Source organism: Amblyomma mixtum, chromosome 3, assembly GCF_055824585.1.
Source record: "Amblyomma mixtum isolate Tamu chromosome 3, ASM5582458v1, whole genome shotgun sequence".
Classification (NCBI taxonomy): domain Eukaryota; kingdom Metazoa; phylum Arthropoda; class Arachnida; order Ixodida; family Ixodidae; genus Amblyomma; species Amblyomma mixtum.
The window spans coordinates 93,082,041-93,107,395 of NC_143014.1; the positions used below are offsets into that span (position 1 = coordinate 93,082,041).

Consider the following 25,355-nt stretch of genomic DNA (forward strand, 5'->3'; position numbering starts at 1 on the left):
GTCGGTACCCTAATTTCTACCAGGCCTCAAGAGGATTCTTTTTTCGCTAGGTGGAAGTAAACATTGCCCATATGATGTTGAGACGCAACAGAAACCAAACATATTGTTCATGACGTCACATGTGTAAACTAACTCCATGAACGAAAAAAGAAGAAAAAAAAAAAGACAAGAAGCAGAAAACAAAGCCCACGGGTGGACAGGTGCCCATGTTTTGTGCCGAGGTTGTGCAGTTTCTTTGTCAAAATAAAATTCTGATGATGCACTATCATCTTCAGAGATGATGTTGCTTGAAGCACGAAAAAAAATCTGTTGCAGACGCAACAGAATCTCGCGAAGTGGGATTGTTCCAAGCGCGCGCCGACTGGCGGGTGCACTGCGCCAGAACCTCAACTTCAAGGGCATTTCAAAAACTGCCTCCTTGCGGGAAAAATACAAACTATGTGGCCCCGGTAGCACTCAAAATCGTGCTTTGAATCCGTCGATCACCGGTGACCGATGCAAACAACATGGTAACCAAAGAGTAAATTTATGTTATAAAAGACCACCAACCAAAAATTAAAGAACACGACATTTCAGAACTTACTCAGTTCCTTCGCCAGGTGTGACTGCGGGCTAGTTGCAGCTTGAATTTTTAAGCCCTCGTTTAATCAGCCACTGGGTCACTGACCGTAGACCGTGGATGTAAGAAGGGGGGAAGGGTTCCTACGGAGCGGTTAACATTCCCCTGCGTCTGCTCAATGTGTATGACTCAAAAAAGAGCCTCCTGCGTGGGCATGGCTGGACACTACGCCACTCCTACACTAGAGGCTCTTATTAATGGGCGAGCATTAGATGGCCATGTTGATGCTGGAAGTGTCCGCAACATGTGTCACCGGAAGTTGGTCCCCGTGACGTCATCGGTCGTATGACATCATGAGTTATTAGAATAAAGATAAAAGAAAATTGGGGTCTAGGTGGGAATCGAATCCGGGCCACTGGCATGCGAGATGACTTGACAGAATGGCGCAAAATTTAAAGTGACGACATCACACCCGAGCTGAGCCAGGAGAGGAAGAATGATGGAAAGAGACACGCGGCGCAAAACCGCGCCCGCCAAAGCGACGACGCTTGTTTCAGCAACAGATATTGCTAGTGCAGACGAAATCCCAGCAATGTCATCACTGACCTCACTGTGGTGGCAGTTTTCCTGAATACATTCACCAGACTAGAGATGTGAAGGCCTGAAAAAAACACTGCAATTCGGAAAAAAAATGTTTTTCTTTTTCATTTTTTTTTTTTCACACGAGATAAAATGGAAACATTGAAAATTTCACAATGCAATTTCAAGGTTTTATGATTGCTTGCTTTCAGTTTAGGTTTTTGTTTTTGCTTTGAAAACCATTACAGCGTGCATCGTTGAACGATTGGAGAGCAGTCGTCATTGCCGGTGCCAGGTAGTGCTTTTAAAACGTTCATGCTGCGAGTACGCAAGTTGAAGGCCAGGTCACATATAAGATCAAGGCTTGACTTAAAAACACACTAATACTTGAACTCACAGCAGAAGTAGAACAAAATGGCAGCAAATTCTACAGCGCGACACACACGGCATAACATAGGCTGCTGTGTACGTAGCGGTTTTAGCCAAATACAAGCCTAGCTTCCTGGCAACAGAGATTGGGTAGGACGGCTACATAGTAACACCTGAAACTCTGGTAACATTAAGCGAGCTCAAGCGTGATGGACTCGCACTGCCATCCAACAAAATGTAGGCGTAACAAAGCGGAACCATTAACTACTACGGCGGCCTATATCGTCTACAGTGGACAGGGCTGCAGAGTGTTGCCATCTGCACTCTGACAAAACAAATGCAAGAACGATTACTCGGAGTGCATGCTACTTCGTTAGCGTGGTAGACAGTTCTGGTTGTGACAATGGTCCGCGGTCGAATGTTTGGGAACACTTTTCTGTGTGCGAAACGTCCACTGGTGGAACAAAGCGAGCAGTATGCAAGTGTTGTGTTGTGTTGGGTTTAATGGCACATAGGCATCTAAGGCCATCATGCGCCAAACACAAGGTAATAGGGAATGTTTTCTGTGTGATTTAATAAATATGTGGTGTAAAGGGCCTAAAAAGTTTAACTACCTAGTAATAACAGACAAAATGAGATTTGAGAATGGCTAATGGTAAAAGCTTTAAAAAAAATTGGAGGCTTATCAAGGTTAAGCCCAGTGGATGCGAAGCATGTTAAGCAGCTGCCTCAGTGTGGATGGGGCTAAGTAACGGAGACGTGGTTTTAGGTTATTAGCGTCCTTAGCGTTTGGAGGCATCTTGACCGCATACACGCCCGGCGCAAAGACGCTGGCGCGGTTGCGGGCACAGAGACTGACGCGACGGCGGGCGCGCGCCGCTTCATCCCTGGCGTGACGTAACATATCACGTGATGCAGCGATGGTGGCGCCGCGTCGCGCGCGACGGCGCGAACCGAAGCGTGGAGGCCTCCGCCGGGCGACGTCCGACGGCGCGATATGAGGCCCCATCTGCAGCCGGTGTGACGTCATCACGTGACGTCACATCATGTGATCTCACTTCAAGGTCAATGGTGGCCACCGCCGGGCGTCGCGCGAAGGCCCGAAACCTACGTTAATATGCTTCGCATAAAAAAAGGTCAGGCAGCCTCAGCGTCCATCCTTGGCTGGCCAAGGATGTCGAGGATCCCAACCAATCAAATAAAAGCCTCAGCCTTCTTCTCGGGAACGAGAAAGTGGCTGAGGTGTATCATGCAATAAAGCGAGCCAGTGGTTCAATATTTACAGTTTTTTGAGTACGCCTGCTTCTTTTAAAAAGCTAAAAATAGAAGGTATGTTAACAATGGCATTATCATGTAAGAGCAGTGTTGGATAGAAAGGAATGCATTCATTATAGAATTGGCTGAAGTACTTTTTTCTTAGTTTTTCCAAGTTTAACACAAGAGATTAAAATATGGTTAACCGTAAGTTCGTCTCCACATTCTTCGCAAACAGGTTTGTCTTGTTTGGTTAGTAGGAAGTTGTGCGTAAGGTGCGTGTGGCCTATCTGAAGACTGCATAGGATCACTTCTTTGAAACGTTCCTGGTGCACACACGATTTAAATTCACGTAACACAGGTTTTACCAAGTGTAATTTGTTATTGACTTCACTGTTCCAAGCCGACTGCCATTTTCTCTTTAGTTTCCTTTCTACTAATTTCATGCAATCATTAAAAGGTATGCCTACTTTTTTTATTTCCATGCCACGAGCTTTAGCAGCACACAAATCTGCTCTCTCATTGCCTTTTATTCCTACATGACTCGGGACCCAGCAAAGTTTTATGTTTTGTCCTCGAGCTGTGGCTGTTAATATCTTGTGTATGATGTCACCAAGTATAGGAGTGATTGCATTTCCAGAGTGGAGAGCTGTAAGTACGCTTAAGGAGTCTGTGTAAATAATACTGTTCGGGAGCTTTTCGTTTACTATTTTTTCTATGGCCACACAGACTGCGTAACTTTCTGCAGTGAAGATGGATGCACTCTGTGGAAGTCGTACTGTTTTCTCTCAATTCCCTCGCACCACTGCGCTTCCTACGTAAATATCTGTTTTTGATCCATCAGTGTAGAAATCTGTAAAACTACGGTATTTTTCTTCGAGCGCAAGAAATTCTTGTATTATATGTTGTTGTGAGGTTTGGTTTTTACGAAATTGTGTAAGGGTGAGATCACAGATTTCAGGAAAATTGTACCATGGAGGCAGTGGATCTCGTCTTTGAGCAATGGCAGGTAATGTGTCTAGTACACTGAGGTTTTGGCACAACTCTTCAAAACGCAGGAGGAGTGGCCTTATAGCTAGCGGTTTGTTGTTAAACAGTGTTTTTGATGGGCACTTTGTGACTATGGGGCAACACAGATGTTTAGGCAGCGAACGGATTTTTAAAATGTACGAGCATGTGAGCATGGTTCTTCGGTCTGTAAGTGATGGTTCGTTGGTTTCTGCATTAAGACTGTTTATGGGTGAGCAGTATGCAAGTACTGCAGTGTTCAGCATGGATTTCCGTATGCCACACGTTTGACAAGTGAGTCTGTTGAAACAAGTGAGTCAGAACTCTGCAAACGCGATGAAGAGCAGCCATTGTTGAAAAAAAATCAAGAGTATTGCGCCTTTCGGACAATGCTCTGCTGGCCGACGTTCCAGAAGCCTTCCATTCCATTAGAATTGAACTTGCAGCAAACCTGGCGACCTCCGCGTTGACAGGCGAGGAACAAATTAGAGCGAAAGAAATCATGAACAGGCGCGAAAAGCTTTGTTTGCGACCAGTCCACATTGCTGCTAATTTGCTGTATGCAAGATACAGAGGAAAACACCTGGACGATGCGCAGATTGCAGACAGCTTTGAGTGGATATCTCTGCAAGCAGGGCACCTTTCACTGGACATCGGTAAACCGATTTCCAACGTAGCAGAGTACAGGACATCCGCAGGAATTTGGTCCAGGACAGGGGTCTGGAACTCCGTGAACCACGTGGCCCCATCTACCTGGTAGCAAGGCCTTTGCACCAACCAGCCGCTAACTCCTCTGGCTTGCCAACTGCTGCAGATACCACCATCATCCGCCAGCTGCGATTGAAACTGGTCAAGTTTCGGCAACGTCCATACAAGGATTCGCAACAGGCTTTATTCGAAAGCTTGTGTATGTGCAGTCGAACCGAGCTGTGGACACAACTTCAATCCATGCTGCTGCGCGTAGTGCCACATCCAGCGACAGTGACTCTGAGTCCCGATATGGAGCGACATATAGATCAGTTTTCATGTTCCCTTTCTTGGTGAAATAGAACAAGAAGTTTGTTCCAAAAATATGATATTTATATCTCCATATTCGCCTGAAGTACATATCATTATTTATCTTCTCAGTGCAATAGAACAAGAAGTTCGTTTCACAATATGACATCTATAACTGTTTCTACTTCAAACAGTGCGCAGGGACAGGACACAGTCGAGAAACACACAGTCGAGAAACACACAGACACAGCACTGACTGACAACTGAGGAATTTACTGCTTTGCTTGCAATAAATACAGGAAGTATCATCTAAAAATACAAAGAAAGCCTTGAAATCGTCATTTTGTCACTTCTGTCGTCATTGCTTGTCCAGATAACCCATTTCTTTTTTCGTCAACGTTAGTGATGGTGTGCTTACGCAGGTGGAATGATTCTTCTGAATGATGAACGCTTCGTATATCTCTCGCATGAGCTTTCGGGGGTATCTTCTCAGAATCTTGCAGCGTCGAAAGTGTGGAATGCATTCGCAGTCCGACACGTGTCCCGCTAGCTTGCTGCCATATCCTTTTTCGATGTTGCCGACGTGTTCCATGAGACGTATGTTGACGCAGCGTCCTGACTGCCCAACATATGACGCCCCGCATGACAAGGGGATCTTATAAACTACATCACTGTCGCGTTCGGTGAATTTGTCTTTGTGCTTTGTTTTACAACGTGCAGTTTTTTCAGCGCCTTGGTTGACCATTTTGCACAACTTGGATAATTTGCTGGGCGCATTGAAAACTAAGTCCACACCAGCTCGCGCCACCACTTTCTTTAGTGCGTGGCTGACACCGTGGACATATGGCATGACGGCTACCTTCTGCTCTACTTTTTGGGGCTTCTTGGGGTTCGGTCGTCCGGGAAACCAGCTTCACATAACCGTGTCAGCTGTGTCTGGACGCTTTGCTGCTGACGGTGAATGCAGGATCCATTCACGGCACTCCTCAATGCGCCTGTGGCCACAGCTCTTTTTACCAGTTTCGAGTGCGCCGATGAATATGGTAGCAGGCGCATGGCTTCAAGTTACTGAAAGAGTTCCGACGACCGAACCCCAAGAAGCCCCAAAAAGTAGAGCGGAAGGTAGCCGTCATGCCATATGTCCACGGTGTCAGCCACGCACTAAAGAAAGTGGTGGCGCGAGCTGGTGTGGACTTAGTTTTCAATGCGCCCAGCAAATTATCCAAGTTGTGCAAAATGGTCAACCAAGGCGCTGAAAAAACTGCACGTTGTAAAACAAAGCACAAAGACAAATTCACCGAATGCGACAGTGATGTAGTTTATAAGATCCCCTTGTCATGCGGGGCGTCATATGTTGGGCAGTCAGGACGCTGCGTCAACATACGTCTCATGGAACACGTCGGCAACATCGAAAAAGGATATGGCAACAAGCTAGCGGGACACGTGTCGGACTGCGAATGCATTCCACACTTTCGACGCTGCAAGATTCTGAGAAGATACCCCCGAAAGCTCATGCGAGAGATATACGAAGCGTTCATCATTCAGAAGAATCATTCCACCTGCGTAAGCACACCATCACTAATGTTGACGAAAAAAGAAATGGGTTATCTGGACAAGCAATGACGACAGAAGTGACAAAATGACGATTTCAAGGCTTTCTTTGTATTTTTAGACGATACTTCCTGTATTTATTGCAAGCAAAGCAGTAAATTCCTCAGTTGTCAGTCAGTGCTGTGTCTGTGTGTTTCTCGACTGTGTCCTGTCCCTGCGCACTGTTTTAAGTAGAAAAATGAACCAACTGGCCCCGCTACTTCCCATGATCTATAACTGCATATTCGACTGAACTTTGGAGCATTATTATTGATCATTGTGCTGTTGCAAATAAATCTGTCACGTTCTGCAAAATTTCTAACTTTTCATGAAGACAACCTTGAAAAAAAAAAAGGTTTTTTCATGCCATTCAAAATTTCTTGAAATTTTACATCTCTACGTGACCAGACTTTTGAGGAATGGCACCATATTGATGAAAATATATTTTTTGATCAAGTGGTTTTTGAGGGCCTGAATAGGGGATATTCAAAATTCCGCAAGTGCGCTTTCCTGCATAACAATGTTGCCCCTAACAAGATGGCCGACTTCGCTATAAAGGAACTACATGGGCTTCAGGACAGGCGCTAAAGATGTGGATAGAATGTAAGAAACGTATTTTGGAAGAATCAAACAAAAAACCAGTCTTTCTTGCTTTGTTTCAGCTGGAAACACATGGTCCGCCATCTTGTTGGGGGCAGCATTGTTATGTGGGAAAGCGCACTTGCGGAATTTTGAATATCCCCTATTGATGCCAAAAAATTACGGAATGACTTCCATTCCGGCAGGCGTGTTCTACGGAAAGTTGGTCTAATGACTCTGTAGAAATCAAAGATGACTTCAGTGATGAAGAAAACTATGTTCCTCATTTGACAATGGTTGTGCTGTCCGCAGAGCGCTTCAAGAGGTACTACGCTCTAAAAAAGTTCCGCAGAAGCCCCAGCGAAGCTGAAAAACAAAATGTTTTTAAATGCTTATAACCAAACCATGACATGGCCCTCCCTTTCTTTGCAAGGGGCTAGAAGGCCCCAAAGAATGCTGACCGGTGCAGTAGTCAATGCGGATAGTACACCTGAATGGAAAGGGTTAACTGCTTTCTAGGAACCCTTTCCTCCTCTTACATCCACAGCCTACAGCCAGTGACCCGGTCTAAACAAGGGCTTAAAACGGCAAGCCGCAACTAAGTTGCCTGCAGTCACACCTGATGAAGGAACAGACCAGGTTCTAAAACGCAGTGCTTTTTGATTGGCATTCTTTTTAACTTCTATTAAATTCTTTTCATAACAGACCCCTGTCAAATGTTTTCTTTTGAACTCAAACTGTTCACAGCTGCTAGCACTTAACAATCTTTTTAAACCAGTAAAATTTTCTTTTGAGCGTTTACAATGAATTGATGCCAGAAGCTCAAAGAAGCACACCTCCAAGAAAATCATTTCATCTAGAGATTTAAATGCACAGTCATCAACTGCTATGCACAGATCTAAGCATGTAGCATTGGCTCATTTGGCACCATGCCACGGTATACTGGGAAACTTTTCACTCAAAGACAATTTTAAACCAAAGGTGTGCAGATAAAGTACTTGCATGTTCTGAACACACCCTGCAGTATGTACTATCGGGCCGGAACGAAACTCGAACACAGGAGCACGTGGCCTGTAGTCAATTTCGGTACAGCGCGCCGTCTAGAAGTGTCCGCGATAGACTGCTGACGTGTGCACTGGGTTTGTGGCTTCTTCCCTATGCAGTCTTTGTTCGATTTGCCGCGGTATGGCAACCCCTGTCTAGCAACGGCATGGCACCAGCCGCATCGCTTTGATTCCGACATCATGACTATGACACCGGCGAGTGGGATGACATTGTGGTTTTTGCTTCTTCTAAGGACAGATGCAATCTTGATGCAATGATAAAGCTTCGACTACTTAATGAGCTTGATTATGAACGTGCAAGCGATGTCCACTTCGGCGGGATGTCGAAGGCTCAGGCCAATCTTCCTTCTGCATATGCGTGGAACAAAATGCAAATTGTTGAGTTAAAGGTTCCGAAGTGACGCAGAGGCTAAGATGGATGCCGAAGTGGAGGGCTCGACCACTTGGGGTTCTTTAACGTGCGCTTACGCCGCAGAGCACACGGGCGGTTTTGCATTTGGCTTCCAAGGAAATATGACTGCCGCTGCCTGGATCGAACCACCATGTTGGTATTGGCAGCCAGTTGCCAAAGCCATTGAGCCATCGCGAAGGGCATATGCATTAAACAATTTCAGCACAAAAAACAGAAGTTGACCACCTTTTTGCAGGCCTGCTATGGTGAAAACGGAGAGAGTCAACTTGGAATATAACCCGAGCCCAGATTGTAAATGCGTTGTTCGAGTTTATTAAGAGAGGGTGGTTTAGAAGTGAAGGCATTAAGCGCTTGCAATATTGGTTAATACTTTCATGATATTTTAATTTCTAAAACCAAGGAACATTAACTGAGCTATTTCGCAGTGCCTTTACTACAAGGAACTTTTCTCGAGTATCGGGTTGAGGGCGGCACGTAGCACAAGGAGATTGGCTGCAGTTGCACTGCCATAACTGAACGCTGCAAATTAGAATCCTTATATACCGTAACGCTCCTGCCGCCTTGGCGCTATGAAAAACATAATGTGAGCTGAAATCAATGACGTCAGGTCAGGCGCTGTGCACGCACCACCATTTCCATTCAAAATGAATTCACAGTACAATACGCACATATCCTACTTCCATTTGAATACTGATTTTGCTCAGATTATGCATCCATTGCTCGCACTGAGCTGTAAAATGCATCTTCACTGAGAGTTGCTTATTGTTTCGAAAGGACATCATTATCGCTCACATTTTGCGTGTTGTTAAAGACTGGTATTATCTACTTTACATATGAAGTTACCTACACCTCTAAATTAGGTTTTAGGTGTTTAAGTATGACCTACACAAATTTCTGCTGTTTTGTTTACTACAAGTTAATATATCCAATTGGTGCCTAGGCTTTACGTTGCGGGCATAATGCAGATGTAGGAATTGCCGGTAAATCTCTCTTCTTAACAATCTGTCCATTTAGATATATCAAGGATGGCCTGTGCGACCCCAAATCAGGCAATAAAGCTTCATCGGCTTGAGTGTAGGTTGCTAGTGTGCAACTGCTTCCCTTCTTCCACCACTACCACCCACAAGTGCACAGCTGAGTGGATGGCGGGGTCACATCCATGCCAGCATACTGGGCAGGTTGTTGAAGCAACATTACATCCCTGTCCACGAAGAGCTTGAAGAGCAAGGTGGATAGACAAGTTGAGCTCATTTCAAATTTCTTTCAGTGTCAAATTTTTGTTCGCTACAGCAGCCACTGCTCGTCATTTGAGGTCCTTGGTCTCCGCCCGTGCTAAAGGTTGCGGAGGTGGCCGTTGCCCCGATAAGTTTCTATGATCCCGTTCATCGTGGTAAAAGGTCGACTTGTCAGCTTCGCAAGTTCTCTTTGTGGCGTGCATTAGTTTAAAAGTGTGACTACTTTCAGCCTTCCATTTTACTTACAGGATGGCACTGTGCCCTCCGTGTGAAAATAATCAAACAGCAAGCAGCACCTTTCAGAAAAAAAAAAAGCAAGTGAAATTAATCAAACGACATTCATGGCACCGTAATTTCAAGGGTGCTCCCTGTAGCATTGCCCTTCCTGAAAACACAGTCTGCGATAGAAAAAAAGAAACACTTTTCCATTTTTGTATTGTTTTTGATTTTATTCATTCTTTATGGTCATAAACAAGAAGTGAAACCTTAGCATCACATTGAACAAATGAAATTTCAGTCAGATATCTGTGATGCACAAAATTAGAGACATTGCGCAGAAGTGGCTGTCACTCACATGTTCATGACCGAGCTCATTTGCAGCCAAAGCTTTGCCATCGTACAGAGAGAAAAGAAGAGAAAACCACAACTTCAGCCTGCTCACCCAGACCATGGACATGGTGAGCCTCATTATCAAAGCAATGCGGCTAGCGTCATGCTGACAATAGACAGGGATTGCCAAACCGCAGCAAGTCGAGCGAAGGCTGAATTTCTAGGCATTATAGCTGCACATAGGGCAGCTGGAGAAGCCATAAACCCAGTGCACACGTCAGCAGCTTATCGCGGATGCTGCTAGACTGCACGTGCTGTACCAAAATTAACCACGGGTCACGCTCTCATGTGTTCAGAGTTTCATTCCAGCCCTATAGTACACATCCCCATGGCGCCATATTCACCAAAACATACGCACTCGTGTTATTGTTTCATACATTATAACTAGGGCCCTTTGTTTTAAGGTTTTATATTTTCCAGGATTTGGGAGGTAAAAATCAGGCATTTTTTTTTTTAGTTCAAATCTGGGTACAAATCAGGTTAGCGAGAAAAAATTTCCACAATTGGCCTTTTCAGGTTCTCTTTTTTTGCAGCAAAAAAACAATTTACTATAAGCGTTTGTTTCTGTGCGGGACAGAAAAAGCTACATTTTTCACTCAATATTTCACAAACAACACGAAAATGTCAGGTTGCGCAGAAGCAAACCTGTTCACCAAATTATATTTTTCTCATTATCAGAATTATTTAACTGCGTAAATTGCCAATATCCTGCGTAGAACTTTGCGTGCAAGCAAGACCTGTCCACATTGTACACTGCGAAAAGAATCGTCACACATCACAAAGGCTATTTTAAATGGCCAAGAGCCCTGGAGCAGGACACTGTTAACATAGATAGTGCTTGATACATGATGCCGAATAAATACCCGTTCAGTAGCAGTGTTTTGATGTCCCACTTCTAAAAGTTACATTTAGAATATATCTTCACCTCAAATTAAGTCACATCATGAATAACAAGAGCGAAGAGACGTTTATGACCAATAGTTGGAAAACTCCTCTGGAACAACAACAGCATATCCCCCAAATTTCATGCTGTGTCTCCAGCTTTAAGAAAACGAGCATTCTCTATAAACGAGTCCCTCATTCCCCTGTGCTTGTGCATAATCTAGAAGGGGCGTTTTTGGGAAGAAATAGGGTTTAACCCTACTTTTAAGAAATGTGTTCCGGGTGTAAAAATCAGGTAAAATCTCGTTTTACCCAAAAAAAGAAGAGCACTAATTATAACTTACAATGAAACGCTGTCATGTTTATTTGTGCAAGGAATAGCCCCAATCACACTACCTGCTAACAACTTTGAGGAGTGCATTCGAACCTACTATTAAAATACAATATTAACTACAGTAGCCTCTAGTTAATTCAAACTCACCAAATTTGTTTGAACAAGTGGTTCACTTGAACTGGTCCCTTGGTACTGTCAACATCAAGCTCTTTTTTAAGGTGTCCCTTAAATCAAGCTCTGCATAATTTGAAAAAATTTCCTACCCACTCTCAGCTCAAATTATTAAGTCGGTTGTACCAGCAAGAATCTTACAAAAGCTGCAAAATGCAGCATTCAATACAGCAGATGCAGTCCCCAAGACATGACAGCAGTAGAGAAATCTCCAGTATGGTCAGACTTTCAGCCACTGTCATGTTTGCAAATTAACAAGTGAACATTACAGCAGTGCTACTTTTTGTGCTAAGGACGTTCCCAGCCAGAACATAAATATATTGAAGTTTTTTTCTAAATGAAACCCATTTGCACCACACACAGTCACATAAATATTTTGAAATAATTTGTGAAAAAAATGATTACCTCCAAATATGTACCATCAAGAATACAGAAATATGGAAATACACGGAAAGTAGTTGGACCATTGCCAATATTTCAATCACACTCAAAAGCAACCATTTACAGAACGACAAGATGACAAGGGTAAATTGCTGGCATTCTCTTGAGACTCGCAGTTTCCTGTTGGTCCGTTCAAACAATCATTGTGGATCAAAGCAATGAAGTTGAACCTGATACAGTAAAACCTCATTACTTCGAACTTCAACAGGCCAGAAAAAATCTCCAAATTATCTGACGGTCAGGCTTGATAAATGGCCCCCAAAAAGCTGCCAGAAAGAGTTCGTATCATCGAATATATAATTGGTGAAAATCTGGGCGTTGGTCACCTGCTTTTGAAGTCACAACTATGTGACAATGATGATCTTCTGCAGTTACATCCACTGCGTTGCTGCATACACATTGTTCGCAATGTGAAAGCATAACTTCTCCAAAACAGGCAAGACCTCTGATGCCTCTATCACAGTGTGACATGATAGCCGTGGAGCCTTTTCACAAGCGGCATCCTCGGATTAAGGAGGCTGCACAGCATTAACTGCGAACAACAGTATGAGATGAGCACACAGTTTCAGTTGACAGGATGAATGGAAGAACTATGTGGATGAAAGCGAGGTAAACGTGCGTCAGCATGAGAGCAGCCTTCTAAAAATGCCAGTGAAGCGCTAATCAGCATCCGAAACTGCAAAACTACACTTGGGTGAGAGGCCGATGTCACTGCAGTGCGCTAAAAATTTCTCATCACAAGCTGCTGCCACCTAACTAACATGGATACCACCACCGTACTATTTTGTAGTAATTCTGCTTTGCTATTCCTGATAGCGGACATACAGTAGAGCATGACAGAATTGTGAAAAAATGCTCTTGCCACGCAGTTTTCACTCAAAAGCAGAACAACATCGCGTTTTTTTCTCAAATGGCGCGAGACAGTTTTTAAGAAGGTTTTTTTTTGTAGCTATTAGAGTAATTTACCTTCGGGTAATTTGGATGAGGTACCAGTGCATTACTAATCACTTCTTTCAACCGCACAACAAATAGGAAACTGCTGTTTGAATAAACATACCAGAGGCTACCATTCATATTTCATGTTGTGCTAACGTTTTTAGTTAGGTTTGCAGAGAAATAATTCCAACATACTATTTGTATGCATAGATATCCATAAAGCAAATTACATTTAGCCTCTGAACATATTAAGGCAGTGCAAATTGGACCAACACAGTTCCCACTTCGAGTTATTGATCAATTCGCTCTCGCCCTACCATAAGCTGGCCGTCCAGGTTAGCTGAATTGGTAGAGCGACTGCTCCGGTGAAGCGGTGGTCCCGGGTTTGAACCCCGGGACGAAGTTTCTGAGAAAGCTGTATTGCTTTCCTTTGTTTACGTATGGCTGCACTGGGGTGGACGTCAATGAGCAATTACTCCCTTATAGCATATTAAGGTGCACCTCTGATAATTCTAACAAAGATCTCTAGTCCCTCGAACAAGGTTTATAGCAGTTTTATTGGCAAAAATTCAAGGGTTTTCAAGGACTTTTAAGGACATGGCATAGCAATTTCAAGGACCTCAAGCAATGTTCTGTTTAATAGCTCGGACAAAAAAAAGTTCTTCAGCAACAAGATCATTCTTTTTATTGAAAAAGAAAAAAAGGAAAGAGGCATACATCGCCTTGAAACACTTGTAATTTTCCTTGAAACACACACTGCCTAATAGCACACACTACTAGTTAAGCATATCAAGAAAGCGCTTGAAGTTTTCCTGCAATTGCATAATCGATTGCTTGAACACTCTGAATCTTTTCTTTCGCAGTTTTTCGACGACTGTTTGATTTCACAATTTATGTGATGTCATTTGCTGCCTCAGCTTTTTTGGCGTAACTGTCTGCAGCTGCCATCAAGTCTGCAATAGTTTTTTCTAGTTTCTTTTTCTTGTGTCTGTTAGCTTCAATTTCATTTTCAATAAGGCTTCCCTTTGACTGCCTGAACTGCTGAGCTCCGCGCTACTTCTGTTCCTCCAGGTGCGCTTGGTACCGGTTCCATGCGGCTGAAACAGACGTCTGCAGCTCCTTTGTTATTGCAACTTTAAGGATGCCGCCCGCCTTCTTTATGGCATCACACAGAATTCTTTGCGACACGCAAGACATTTCCTTCATATTTTCAATGGAGATGTGGCGATTAATGCTAAATCCCCTTTCTACAGTAGCTTGCCCATGACTTAAAGTAAGCAGAACTTTGACCACACCCCAGAGATTTGAGCATTAAGTACGGAACTTCAAAAGATTGCAGAAAAACTCATCCAAACTTCTGGAATGCCTGTCGAACGATCCAAGGCTGTGTTTTTCTTCCTGAAGCAACTCCGTGTACTCGGCGAGAACTGCATCTCATTGGTGCTAGCTCAACCCATTTGCTTCAATGAGGGCACCCAAAACTTTCCCGAAGCCTGTAAGGCCCTCATCAGGCCTTGAATACATCCGCATAGTATCTAAAGAAGAGAGGGCCCTAACAAGAGGGTATCTTAGTGGGCTCCTATGCAATATATTTTGCTGCATTAATCAGAAATTGTTTGCACTCCATTTTAAATGCAAACACATCCTCTGCGCTTTTCTTGGCAACTTTCACGACTTGATCTGCTGCATGACCAATGTATACTTTTTCAAGGGGAGCATGGTTCTTTAGATCATCTATGTCAATCTTCAAGAGGCTCAAGAATCCAGTGGATGCTGATAACACAGAGCACTTCAGAAACATTGTCATTAGTTTTCTCAAAACTTTCAAGGTCCTTTGCTAAAAAGAACACCAGTGGTTTGTCAACTTGGTATTCAATCAAAAATGGCCTGAATATCGTTGCGATTCCAAGAGCAAATTGAAGACTTACTGGCATCAGCGGGTCAGTGCACACATCAGACACACATCAGAATGCCACACTTAGGCAAACTTACTTGTTTCACCCTGGTACACTGCAAATACTTGTTCATATCGGGCCACAGAAGAATGGCACGCTCAATAACAGGTACATTTTCAACCCAGTGATGCGAGACAAAGTTGAGAGGGTATGTTGCCTGGCCAGCAACAGAGGCAAAGTTATCTCTCCGTACAGGTGCATCGTGAAACAGGCCACTTAGGCTTGAAAGGAGGGTATCCCGGCAACACTTGCTGGCAACAATACCTGCTCTGTAGGTGTTATGCAGTATGTGAAGACCACAAGTCCCCAACTCCAGAGACTGAACTTGATAGTTGTTTTGAAGGTGACTTTGCAACTTTTTCAAACATTTCAAATTCACATTCGGCCCATCCAAAGGCAAGTGAACCATTTTTGAAAGTGGCAAACAATCCAAGGCACTCAAAAGCTTTCCCTGGATGTCTTCTGCCGTACTATGTCCCGTAAAGACTGATGTGCAGTACCTGGCAGTTACACTTTCATCCCAATACCACACGTGGATGTCCATCTGCTTTCACTGCAGGTAGCCGTTTAATGACTCATCAAACAGGACAGCATAAAAGCCGCACTGCTCTATTTCGCGCTGAAAACACGAGAGAAAATACTGCCGCAGGGCGTGACATAGGACGTATGCGCATTTCTTCTCGCCGCAGGAGAAGGCTTTCGCAATTTTGCTGTCGGGAAACATCTTTTGAAACAGTTCCCCTGTGTGTGAAGACGAAATGTAAGAGTAGTGAGAAGCTGCCACTTTCAAAGTCCACAGTACCTCGTATCGGTCACAAGTTCGTTCATTCTGCACGCATGAAGCAAGTCAGATAATGTTAAAGGCGATAACGTTGAAGGCATGACGCTTTCCAGTCGCTCACTGACGGTAGCCGCTACGTAGTTCCGAAACGATTTTTCTTGACCTCCATTTTTACGTTTCCAATGTGCTTTGCGCCTCTCATGTGTCTTGAGTGCCAACTCACTTATACAGGAAACGTAAAAGGCTTTACAACACACTCTGCACTTCGCGCGATGACAGTCTGATGGGTCTGGAGCAATCCACTGCTTATAAACATCATGGTCCAGCCAGGACCGCTGAATCTTGCACCTTCCTGGCATAGCAGAAAAACTCGGCAAGTTTTCTTCACAGCCCGTGACCCACACTAACCACAGCACAGTCAGGGCATGGTCAGGGCTAGCGAGCAAGCCATGAGGCAAGAAACAAGTACACTGGACTGACTTGGACTAGGACTTGTTGAATGTGGCCAGACGCTGAGTCGATTCCACTAAGGCTAGCCGAGCATAAAATCCAAGGATTTTCCAGCACTCCAAAAAATTCAAGGTTTTTCAAGGACCATTACGAACTATGCTCGAATGTAATGAGTCTCCAGTGTGTTTGTGTGAGTGTGTGTGTTTATTTTCTAGGACTTTCAAAGGACAAAACTGCGCGTAATAGTAAAACCTGAGTGCCTGCAAGCATGCATCTCTCTGTCTCTTCTCTCTCTCTGTGAGTGTGTGCATGCATGCGTGTAGTCACGAGTACATGACCAACCTGGAGGCCCCGTCAACACCCCTCCCCACCCCCAAATCTTTTACCAATTCAGTTCCAGCCAATCATCGATGTTCCCGCCTTTTACATGCCCTTGATAATTAGAAGAATAGAAAACAACATTAACAAACATAAGCACCGTTCCCACACTGCTATGAACAGCATTAAAAAAAGCGCACGCACGTGTACTCACGCGTACACACACACCTGTTGTTTCTGAAGTTTCAGCACTGCAAAGAAGTGAGCCCCAGCACAGACCAAGAATTTTGCAGTAGTGTGTCATCTACTACTTTGGCCAAGCAGACACACAAAACCCATGCTGTTTGTGGATGATTGCATCGCGTGCGTTTCCAGCCTGCCCATCACACCCCTAGATCACAGTAAAATGCCAGCACACTCCAGACATTTATCTATTTCATGACAGGAACAGACAAGGAATGTGGCCAACATGGTGTCCAAGGCTTTTTTTAACGGATCCTGGACAAGTTTAGCGCCACCTAATACAAGCAAGGTTCGACGACATGCACTAAATGTTTATTGTACTAAATGCAATGTTTTGGCACAGGCTTGGCACAGCCTACTTGTATTTCGTCATAATGTAGCAGCATGGATCAGCCTTTTGCAACAGTTTGGCACAATTGGCACACCAATTACATCACTGGTGATGAAGTTTGTCAACAACAATTAATGCATTGTCAAGGTAGATCAAGAGCTGACAACTTTTCATTGCACACACAAATGTAACAGGTTCCTGCAGGTGTTTCTTGCACTACAGACATCTTATAACGCAACATTTGTTTCTGAAATGTACAGTTCAGGATTTCTTAATCACACCCACTGCAGTTCGCGCATGTTTAGATGTTTCTTTTTCAAACAAACAAACAAAACAAAAAGAAAAAGGTTGAGTTGCAACTGGCTTTTTCCACACACATGCACAGATGTATCTTCAATGAAGCCATTCATATTTCCTCTCCTGTCAATAGGTCCATCCTAGCAATTCTGATGGATGAGTTAAAGTACTACTGAGGTTCAAGCAGTCTGCTTAAACCTGGTATATGTTGCATTAGCTTACAACATACTGAAGCCAACACGATGAAAATGAGGTGCACCCTTTTACTGCATCACATAAGCAGTTCACAAAGTCAAAGCGACGAGTTTGTTCAATTTTCACATTTGGATCACTGAAGCACAGCTGAGCGCTCTTCTGCCTTGTGCTATACTCCGTTTCACACAGCAGTGTTTGCACCGTTTGTAGTGATTAAAATTACCCAGTTTAGTTTACATAGGGTGCGGTACTAGCGCTTAAACCCTGCAGCACTAATGCTTCCCACTCAGTTTACCTGTGCTTGACTAAGTAAGCACGAGCTGACTAATTATGCTAAAACAACTTTCAAAGCATTCGTACTGACTAAAGCTGCATGATTTAGTGTCCAGAAATTAGTTATGATGCGTATGAACCAAGATAATACGTTACACATAATTTGTGTTAATCTACTGAAGACTGATAAGAAGGCTTTTTCTCGACACACCCCAACAAAAATTTTGCATCAACACTTAAATTTTTTAAAAATTTGAAAGTTATAGTATGTTACCATTACAACTTCTTTCTTAAAATTTCCAAGGAGTGGTCAATACTAGATATATCTGTACATATTCCTTCAATCAAAGGCTACTAAGATATACTGATAAGTACAGCCCTCATCAAAAGTATACAGCCCAAGGGGTTTGCTTACGGGGCCTGCAGCACGCCTAGTTATGCATCCTAAGCGACCGTAATCTCTGGAACCATAAATGGCTGCGAGTCCTCAATCCTGCCAAGCTTTGGACTGCTAGATGTGCTAGGGAGCTCTGTAAAACTATTTAGAAGTAAACCCGTTGGGCTGAATACTTTTGACTGGGACTGTACATAACTTTTGTTTCTATGCTTTCAGTTGGCTCGTAGAATTCCAGGAACACTACCATCTGGCAATATTATGGCTCGATACCATGTAAAAAGTGTCTACTGCACAGATCATTCGGTAGCCCTTGCTAAAGCATTAACGTAACAGTGTATCTAAGACAGTACTGTCAGGCAAGTGAATGCCGCGACTCTCTTGCCAGGCAAGTAGAAAGAACTTTTAACATCTTTCAAACAACTTGTACAAGCAAAGGTCTAAAGAAATGTAAAAGATATAAAAGCACACATACTATTTAGCGCAGTCAATCAGCTGGTACTCGTTTGAGCGTTCAAAGGCAGCCTGGACACCTTTGTCCTTCCAGAGGATTTCTGTGTGCTCGTAGAACTCCTACAAATAGCAATAAGTGTCATGTCAGCAAACACAAAACTATTCCTTTCAACCAAAAGCTACCAAAAACAAAGCTTATGTTTACAGAGTACTTATGCTAAGGGCAGAAAGATATGTCATAGAAAACAATAGCACATTTCACTTCCCCAAAAAACAATACCACTGACCTGACCCAGAATCAGATTTGTTGGAGACTGAACAGGAGTGAATATAATTGAAGCTAGCTTGTAATTTCAATTTCCAATGTAGCCTTAGTTCATAACATCAAGCACAGGATGATATTCATTGTAAGAGCACAAAAGTATGACACACTTGCTATCAAAGTGTGCACCTCACTGATAGCCTCGCAAAATGCCATCTTTACGCAGGACGCAATCAGAAAAAAATTGCCCTGATCATATGACTGGCGCACATTAACCAGTGTTGCTAAGCTAAAGGAATGATGAGCAGCTAAAACGGTGCTGTAGGCAGCAAGTCATTTGGGCTTGCAGTGCCAACAAGAGAGGAGAAGCCCTTCCAGCAGTCTGTGGAATAAACATTGCACATTACCTACAAGACGATACCGCATGGGAGAGGCCCTGCGCTTGGGGCACCAGAAACGTAAAAAAATAGGAACTGAAAGAATAAACAGCCTTTCATACCCAGACACCGAACATGTCGGTTGCTCCCTTTGCGTGCTGCATGCACGCTAACACTACATGGTGGCAGCGTGTGAATGAACCCTGAAAGCAGCACCAACGGAACAATTTGGGCTGAGATGGCCACGACCACCTTCCAGTGCAAGCCTCCTGGAGAATTCAGCTTTATAAACCTCAGTAACTGGCCACAATGGAAGTGTTGTTTCAAACTATTTCAAGTTGTCAGCAGCCTCGCTGCAAAGCCCGCCGAGCAGCAGGTGCACACACTGGTTTACTTCATGAGGGACAAAAGAGATAATATTCTGCTTGCTCTCAAGTTCACGGATGATCAGAAGAGGCCACATGAAGATGTACTGCAAGTGGTTGAAAGGCACTTCAGAAGAGAACAGAGGGAAAGTGAAAGAGTCGAAAAGTTCACAAAACCAACTAGCATCGACTCGCAAAGCCACGCAACTTCGGGGCGCCGCATGACGCAATGATCCGCGACAGGATCGCTGTAGGCATCAGACTGCAAGCTATCAGAGAGGCTACAGCCGTGGCGCACCAGTCGGAAATTGGAAAAGAACAAGCTGCACCTTTACACAGCTACCATGAAGAAAAGGTGGACAGAGCCGCCAACACTCACAAGCCAGGCGGTTCTCCAGCAAAGAAAAAGGCATCTGTTGTTCAAGACAAGGCCTGTGCTTTCTGCGGCTATGGACAGCACAGAAAAGAAAGGTGTCTGGCAGAAAAAGCCACCTACAACAAGTGTCGCATGTGCAAAGGACAAAATTCCATCCATGACACTTACATGAGCGACACATTTCTTGGGGTGCCATTTTGTTCTACATCAGAGACAAGTGGATGACTATAGTGGATGGGAACAGTTCGTCAATTAGGTTTAAAATCGACATGGGAGCTGATGTCACTGTTACACCAGCACGTACGTACTAGCATCTTTCATGTCACACCGTGACAGGACTGCAAAAGCCAAGTTCTAAGTTGTGGATGTTCTTGAAGTCCCTCTTATGCCAAGGAAGCCAGCGAGAGACTAGGAATTGTCAGACTTCTTGCTCAAGTCAACAACAAGAGTGGAACGGTCAACCCAGAAAGTGAATCCCCAAAACATTTCACTGGTCTGGGTTACGTAAATCTCGCATACAAGGTCAAGCTCAAGAAAGATGCTATATGTTTCACACTTAGATTTCCCCACGCAGTCGCTATACCGCTTATGACAAAGACTAAAGCAAAACTGCAGAAAATGGTCAAGCCTGGAGTCACTGAGCTTTTGATAAGCCAACAGAATGGTGTTCTGGTATACTAGTCATTGTACGAAAGCATAATGGACACATGCACGTATGTGTTGACCTTACAAAGCTAAACAAGTTGTAGGGAGAGGTTCACTCTTGTCCAATTAGTGAACATCTTCTGGGACAAGTTGCTGGAGTACGTCACTTTTCGAAACTTGATGACAACTCAAGCTTCTGGCAATTTAGTCTAGCAGAATAGTCACAGAACTTCACAATGCTTATAACTCCATTTCTGCAGATTCAGGTTCAAGAGGCTTACATTTGGCATTAGTTCAGCACTTAATTCTTCCAAAAGTAGATGTCACAGTTCCCAGACAGAAGAGAAGGCAGAGTGTGGAACATGGACAGTATCCACATTTATGGCACGATGAAGCAAACACAATGCCCGACTAGACTAGGAAAAGTTCTCCAGGTATTGCAGAGAAAGGGTGTCCCCTTGAATGAAGGCAAGTGCGAGTTCAATACAGAATGGGTTAAGTTCTTGAGACGCATTGCAGACTACCAAGGAATCAGGCCCAGCCAGCTGAAGTGCAAGCAACAGGCAACATGAAGCCTCAATCAAAACTAATGAACTGAGACTGCTTTTGGGAACGGCAAACTATCTAATGAAGATTATTCCCAAGATGTTGGATATTGCATGTCCATTAAATAGTTTTCTGAACTCCAAAAATGAGTAGGTCTGGACCACAATCCAGCAGGTGGTGTATAGGGTTTAACGTCTCAAAGCGACTTAAGTATGACGGACGCTGTAGTGGAGGGCTCGGATAACTTCGAACCTGGAATTTCGACATCACACAGCACATTGGCCTCTAGCATTTCACCTCCATTAAAACGCGACTGCCGCGGCCAGGATCGAACACATACCTTTCGGGCCAGCAGCCGAGCACCATAACCACTGAGCCACCATGGTGGCTACAATACAACAGAATATTTATGAAACGTCACAAAAGTGACTAACTGAGAGCCCAGTTTTAGCACTGTTTGACCCAAAGAAGCCTACAGTGGTCTCTGCAGATTCCTCATCCTTTGGACTGGGTCAGTTCTGTGACAAAAACAGGAAAATAGGGAATACCAAGCCATCGTGTATGCCTTCTGTAGTTTGTCAGACAGAAAGGGAGCATGCACAGACTGAAGGAAGTCTTACAGAACCCTAGTAGACAGAGGGTAGTCAGATGGTTCTTGACACTCACAAAGTGAACAAGGGAGGGGAAAGACTCCGGGTGCTTGCCCCGAAACTTTCCCCTCCCTCGTTCACTTTGCGATTTACAGTACCCTGGGCGTATGACAAGTTTCGGGAGTACATCACTGGCTTTCACTTCACATTCGAAACGAACCAGAAACCTTTAGTGCCCATTTTTAAAAGCAAGAACCTGGACATTATGCCTCGATTACAGAGAATGAGGTTGCATATGATGCATTTTTCAGACGCCATAATGCACGTCCCTGGCAAATATTTTGCTGCTGCTTACACACAAGTCTCGACAGCTACTTCCTGAACAGGACTGCGGTGACCTTGAGGAACAAGTTGTACCCTACAAGAGACGAATTATTGCCAATATTCCATCAACAGACAAGAGACTAATGAAAATCAGATTACAACGATCAAATGATCCACTCTGCAAAACTTTAAGCCAGTCCAGCAAGGATGGGTGGTCTACTGGCAGCACAGATCAGACATCGCAGTTGGCAGTGGACTGCTAATGAAAGGAATGAAAGGGTCTAAGATCATCATTCTGCAAGCAATACGCTGAGATCCCCAATAGGATTCACCAGAGCCATCAAGTAACTGTCGAGTGCCAAGCAAAAACTCGTGAGTCTGTCTGGTGGCTGGGTATTTCAATGCAAATTGAAAAATTCGTCCACCAGTGTACACAGTGTATTGAAGGACTGTGCAGTAAATTAATTGCGATGACATAAACCAGACGAGAGACGGGCATTCCATCACTCGTCACCCCAGCGCAAGAATTTTTGAGCTAGCATCAATAAGACCGAAGTTATAGACTATTAAAGATCACGCTCCTCCTCTCCCCCCTCAACTCGTATGCGCAGAGCACCAAGAAAAAATAAAGAAAACAGCTCTGGGACTGGGCCCCGCCCGTGAATACGTCATTCGCTGACGTTCGGTTTGCGACTTCCGGTTGTCGCAGCCAGCACCCCAGCAGCAGAGTCTCTCCGGTATCTCTTCGCCTTCCTGGATTGCGGCGCATGTAGGATTTTTTTGCTTGTCACTGCGACAAAGGCACTGAGAGTGGTTCCCGAACTCCCGACAGAAAGAGGCGGCAGAGGTAATTCGAAAACATACGCGTGAAGGCAATGCCCTGGCTCGCGCTTGCCCGAGGGGGTCGCGCAGCGGCTCGAGCAGACGATTTTCACGGCTACCGGAAGCGTACCCGTGACGTCCCGACTGCCATGGCTCCAGCGAATGGCTCCAGCGGCCTGCCAACGTCGCGGGACTAGTGACGTCTATTTTCCCGATTTTAGTTTCAAAGTCGATCCCTACGAAGACACCAACCGGCTCCCAAATTTTAAAAAACGCGGTTTTTAAAAATTCATAATAAATTGCCGGCTCAGTTCCGAAGACTCATACTTGGTGTGAATGCTTCTTAGTATCATTTCTAAGTATTGAAAACATTTACAAGTGACTTTTAATTCACTGCATAGTCCCTTGTTAAGAGTGGACAACGTGGTCCTGGGAGCCGGGTGTGACTCATCGCAAAGCAAGGGATATGACGAGGCCTGGCGCCGGCGGCAGAAGCATAGACGACGACGGCCGGGGCTGTTGCACTCCAAATCACCGAACCTCCAAACCGATCAAAGGAGGCTGTCTCCCACGGGCCTGGGAGAAATTACTGTCAGATGAGTGTCGTCGTTAGGCAAAGCTGCGGCGAGAGCTTGCGACAGCAGCAGCACGGCGGAAGCAGCGGTATACGTTGACCGAGTCGGCCTTCGGGTCACCGGACTGGATGATGCTACGCAGGGTCACGCTGAGCGAGGCTGCTAATTGAAAGACGCTGTGTCGAATGGGTCTCGTGCTTCGGCCATCCGGCGGGGGAGTTCGAGGAGGTTCAACCACGTGCGAGAGGACTGCGGGATTCTGCTTTCCCACGGAGGCAACGCACAGAAAACTTGCGGCAGTGGTCAAGGTGACGCATCTGTGTTTGATGACTGTCTTCCCCTTCTCATCCCCCGAGCTGTGAGAGAGCGAGAGGGCATCAGCACCGCCCTGCCGTGGGTGGTACCGCCAGCATCATCAACTGACCATCCGATTGGACAACATTCTTCAAACTAAATTCCCCAGTCAGGGATCTGGGGAATACGAACCGTATATAATGGGACGTTGTTTGTGATCGGAGCTTTCGATTCGATTCGATTCCATTCTCTTCTGTAAATATGTAGAATAAACCCTTTTGTACAGTTCCCTCGATAACGCAGTCCGACATCGTCATTCGGAGCTGGTACCTGCGGGGCTAAACGAGTTAGTCATCTCCAGGACCCCTCCGTCTCCAACACTGGTTCCAGCGGTGGGATAGAAGCCCCATCTTTAACACTGGTTCCAGCGGTGGGATTGTGGCCCCATCTCTAACACTGGTGGCAGCGGTGGGATTGTGGCCCCGTTCTTAACACCCTTTAAGGATAGACTCAGCAACTCATGCCATCCAAATTTCCTGAGTGACCGTGAGAGAAAGTAGCCGTGTATTTGTTCTACTGTGGAGGCAGAGATTACTTATCGGTCAAGACTACTATTCCCGCTACCCGAAATTGCTCTACTGTTGAAAATGACAGCGGCAGATGTCGTCGCACATGTCAAGTCCATCTTTACAAGGCACTAGACGCCTGTACAAGAGTACAGCTATAACAGACCCCAATTCAGCAGGTTCATATACTCAGCTTTCCACCAGTTTGCAGAGGAATGCAGGCTTTCAGCATGTCACGTCTAGTCCAAGATTTCCTCAAAGCAATGGTTTCGATAAAGCAGCGGTACGCATCGTCAAGATGAGTCTACAGAAAACTCGTGACATTTATTGAGCTCTTGAGATTTAAAGGGCCACACCACTAGCTAACGGGGGAAATGTTAATGGGACGAAGGCTGCGAATGTCCTTGCCCATGGTAGCACCAAACTGGAACTTGCACTCATCAACAGCAGGCACATCAAGAGTGTGAATGAAGGAGATCAGCCGAACAGAAGAAAAATCACGACAGGAGACATGGAGCTTGCCCGCTTCGAGATTTAGAGCCTGGTGAAACGTGGGAAAAGGAGCAAAAGAAGACCAGCACTGTCGTGACTTCCACGAGGTTTTCGAAGTCATACACCCTGAAGACTGACACAGACAACGTGAGAAGGAATAGAATTTATCCGACACTGCTGCCCGACATGGAACAAGAAGAATGTCGTCTGTTGCAAAGACCCAAACGAACGGAAGGTGGACCGAGACCTTGCAAGGACAACGAAAGCGAAGTATCAGGAAACGAAACCACCCACAACGGTGCACTATCCCAAGAGCTGTACAAGTCATGAAGTGGTCGCACAGTTAAGACAGTTCAAAGAATTCAACTTCAGAAGGGGGAGATGTGCTGTACACTGCGAGTCACGCGGCCTGC

The 25,355-nt window shown here is 44.7% G+C and overlaps 1 protein-coding gene and 1 pseudogene across 2 annotated transcripts in view; both read right to left on the bottom strand.

The window, feature by feature from the left end:
- The window catches only part of Galphas (G protein alpha s subunit), an 83,389-nt gene that overhangs the window by 48,930 nt on the left and 9,104 nt on the right, over positions 1 to 25,355 (bottom strand). For both annotated transcript variants that reach the window (XM_089580120.1, XM_089580119.1), the window contains exon 5: positions 18,731 to 18,828. In XM_089580120.1, the coding sequence (XP_089436246.1) occupies positions 18,731 to 18,828 (98 nt within the window). The remainder of the gene's footprint in view (positions 1 to 18,730; positions 18,829 to 25,355) is intronic.
- On the bottom strand, positions 6,573 to 18,723 carry LOC149350956 (uncharacterized; annotated as a pseudogene).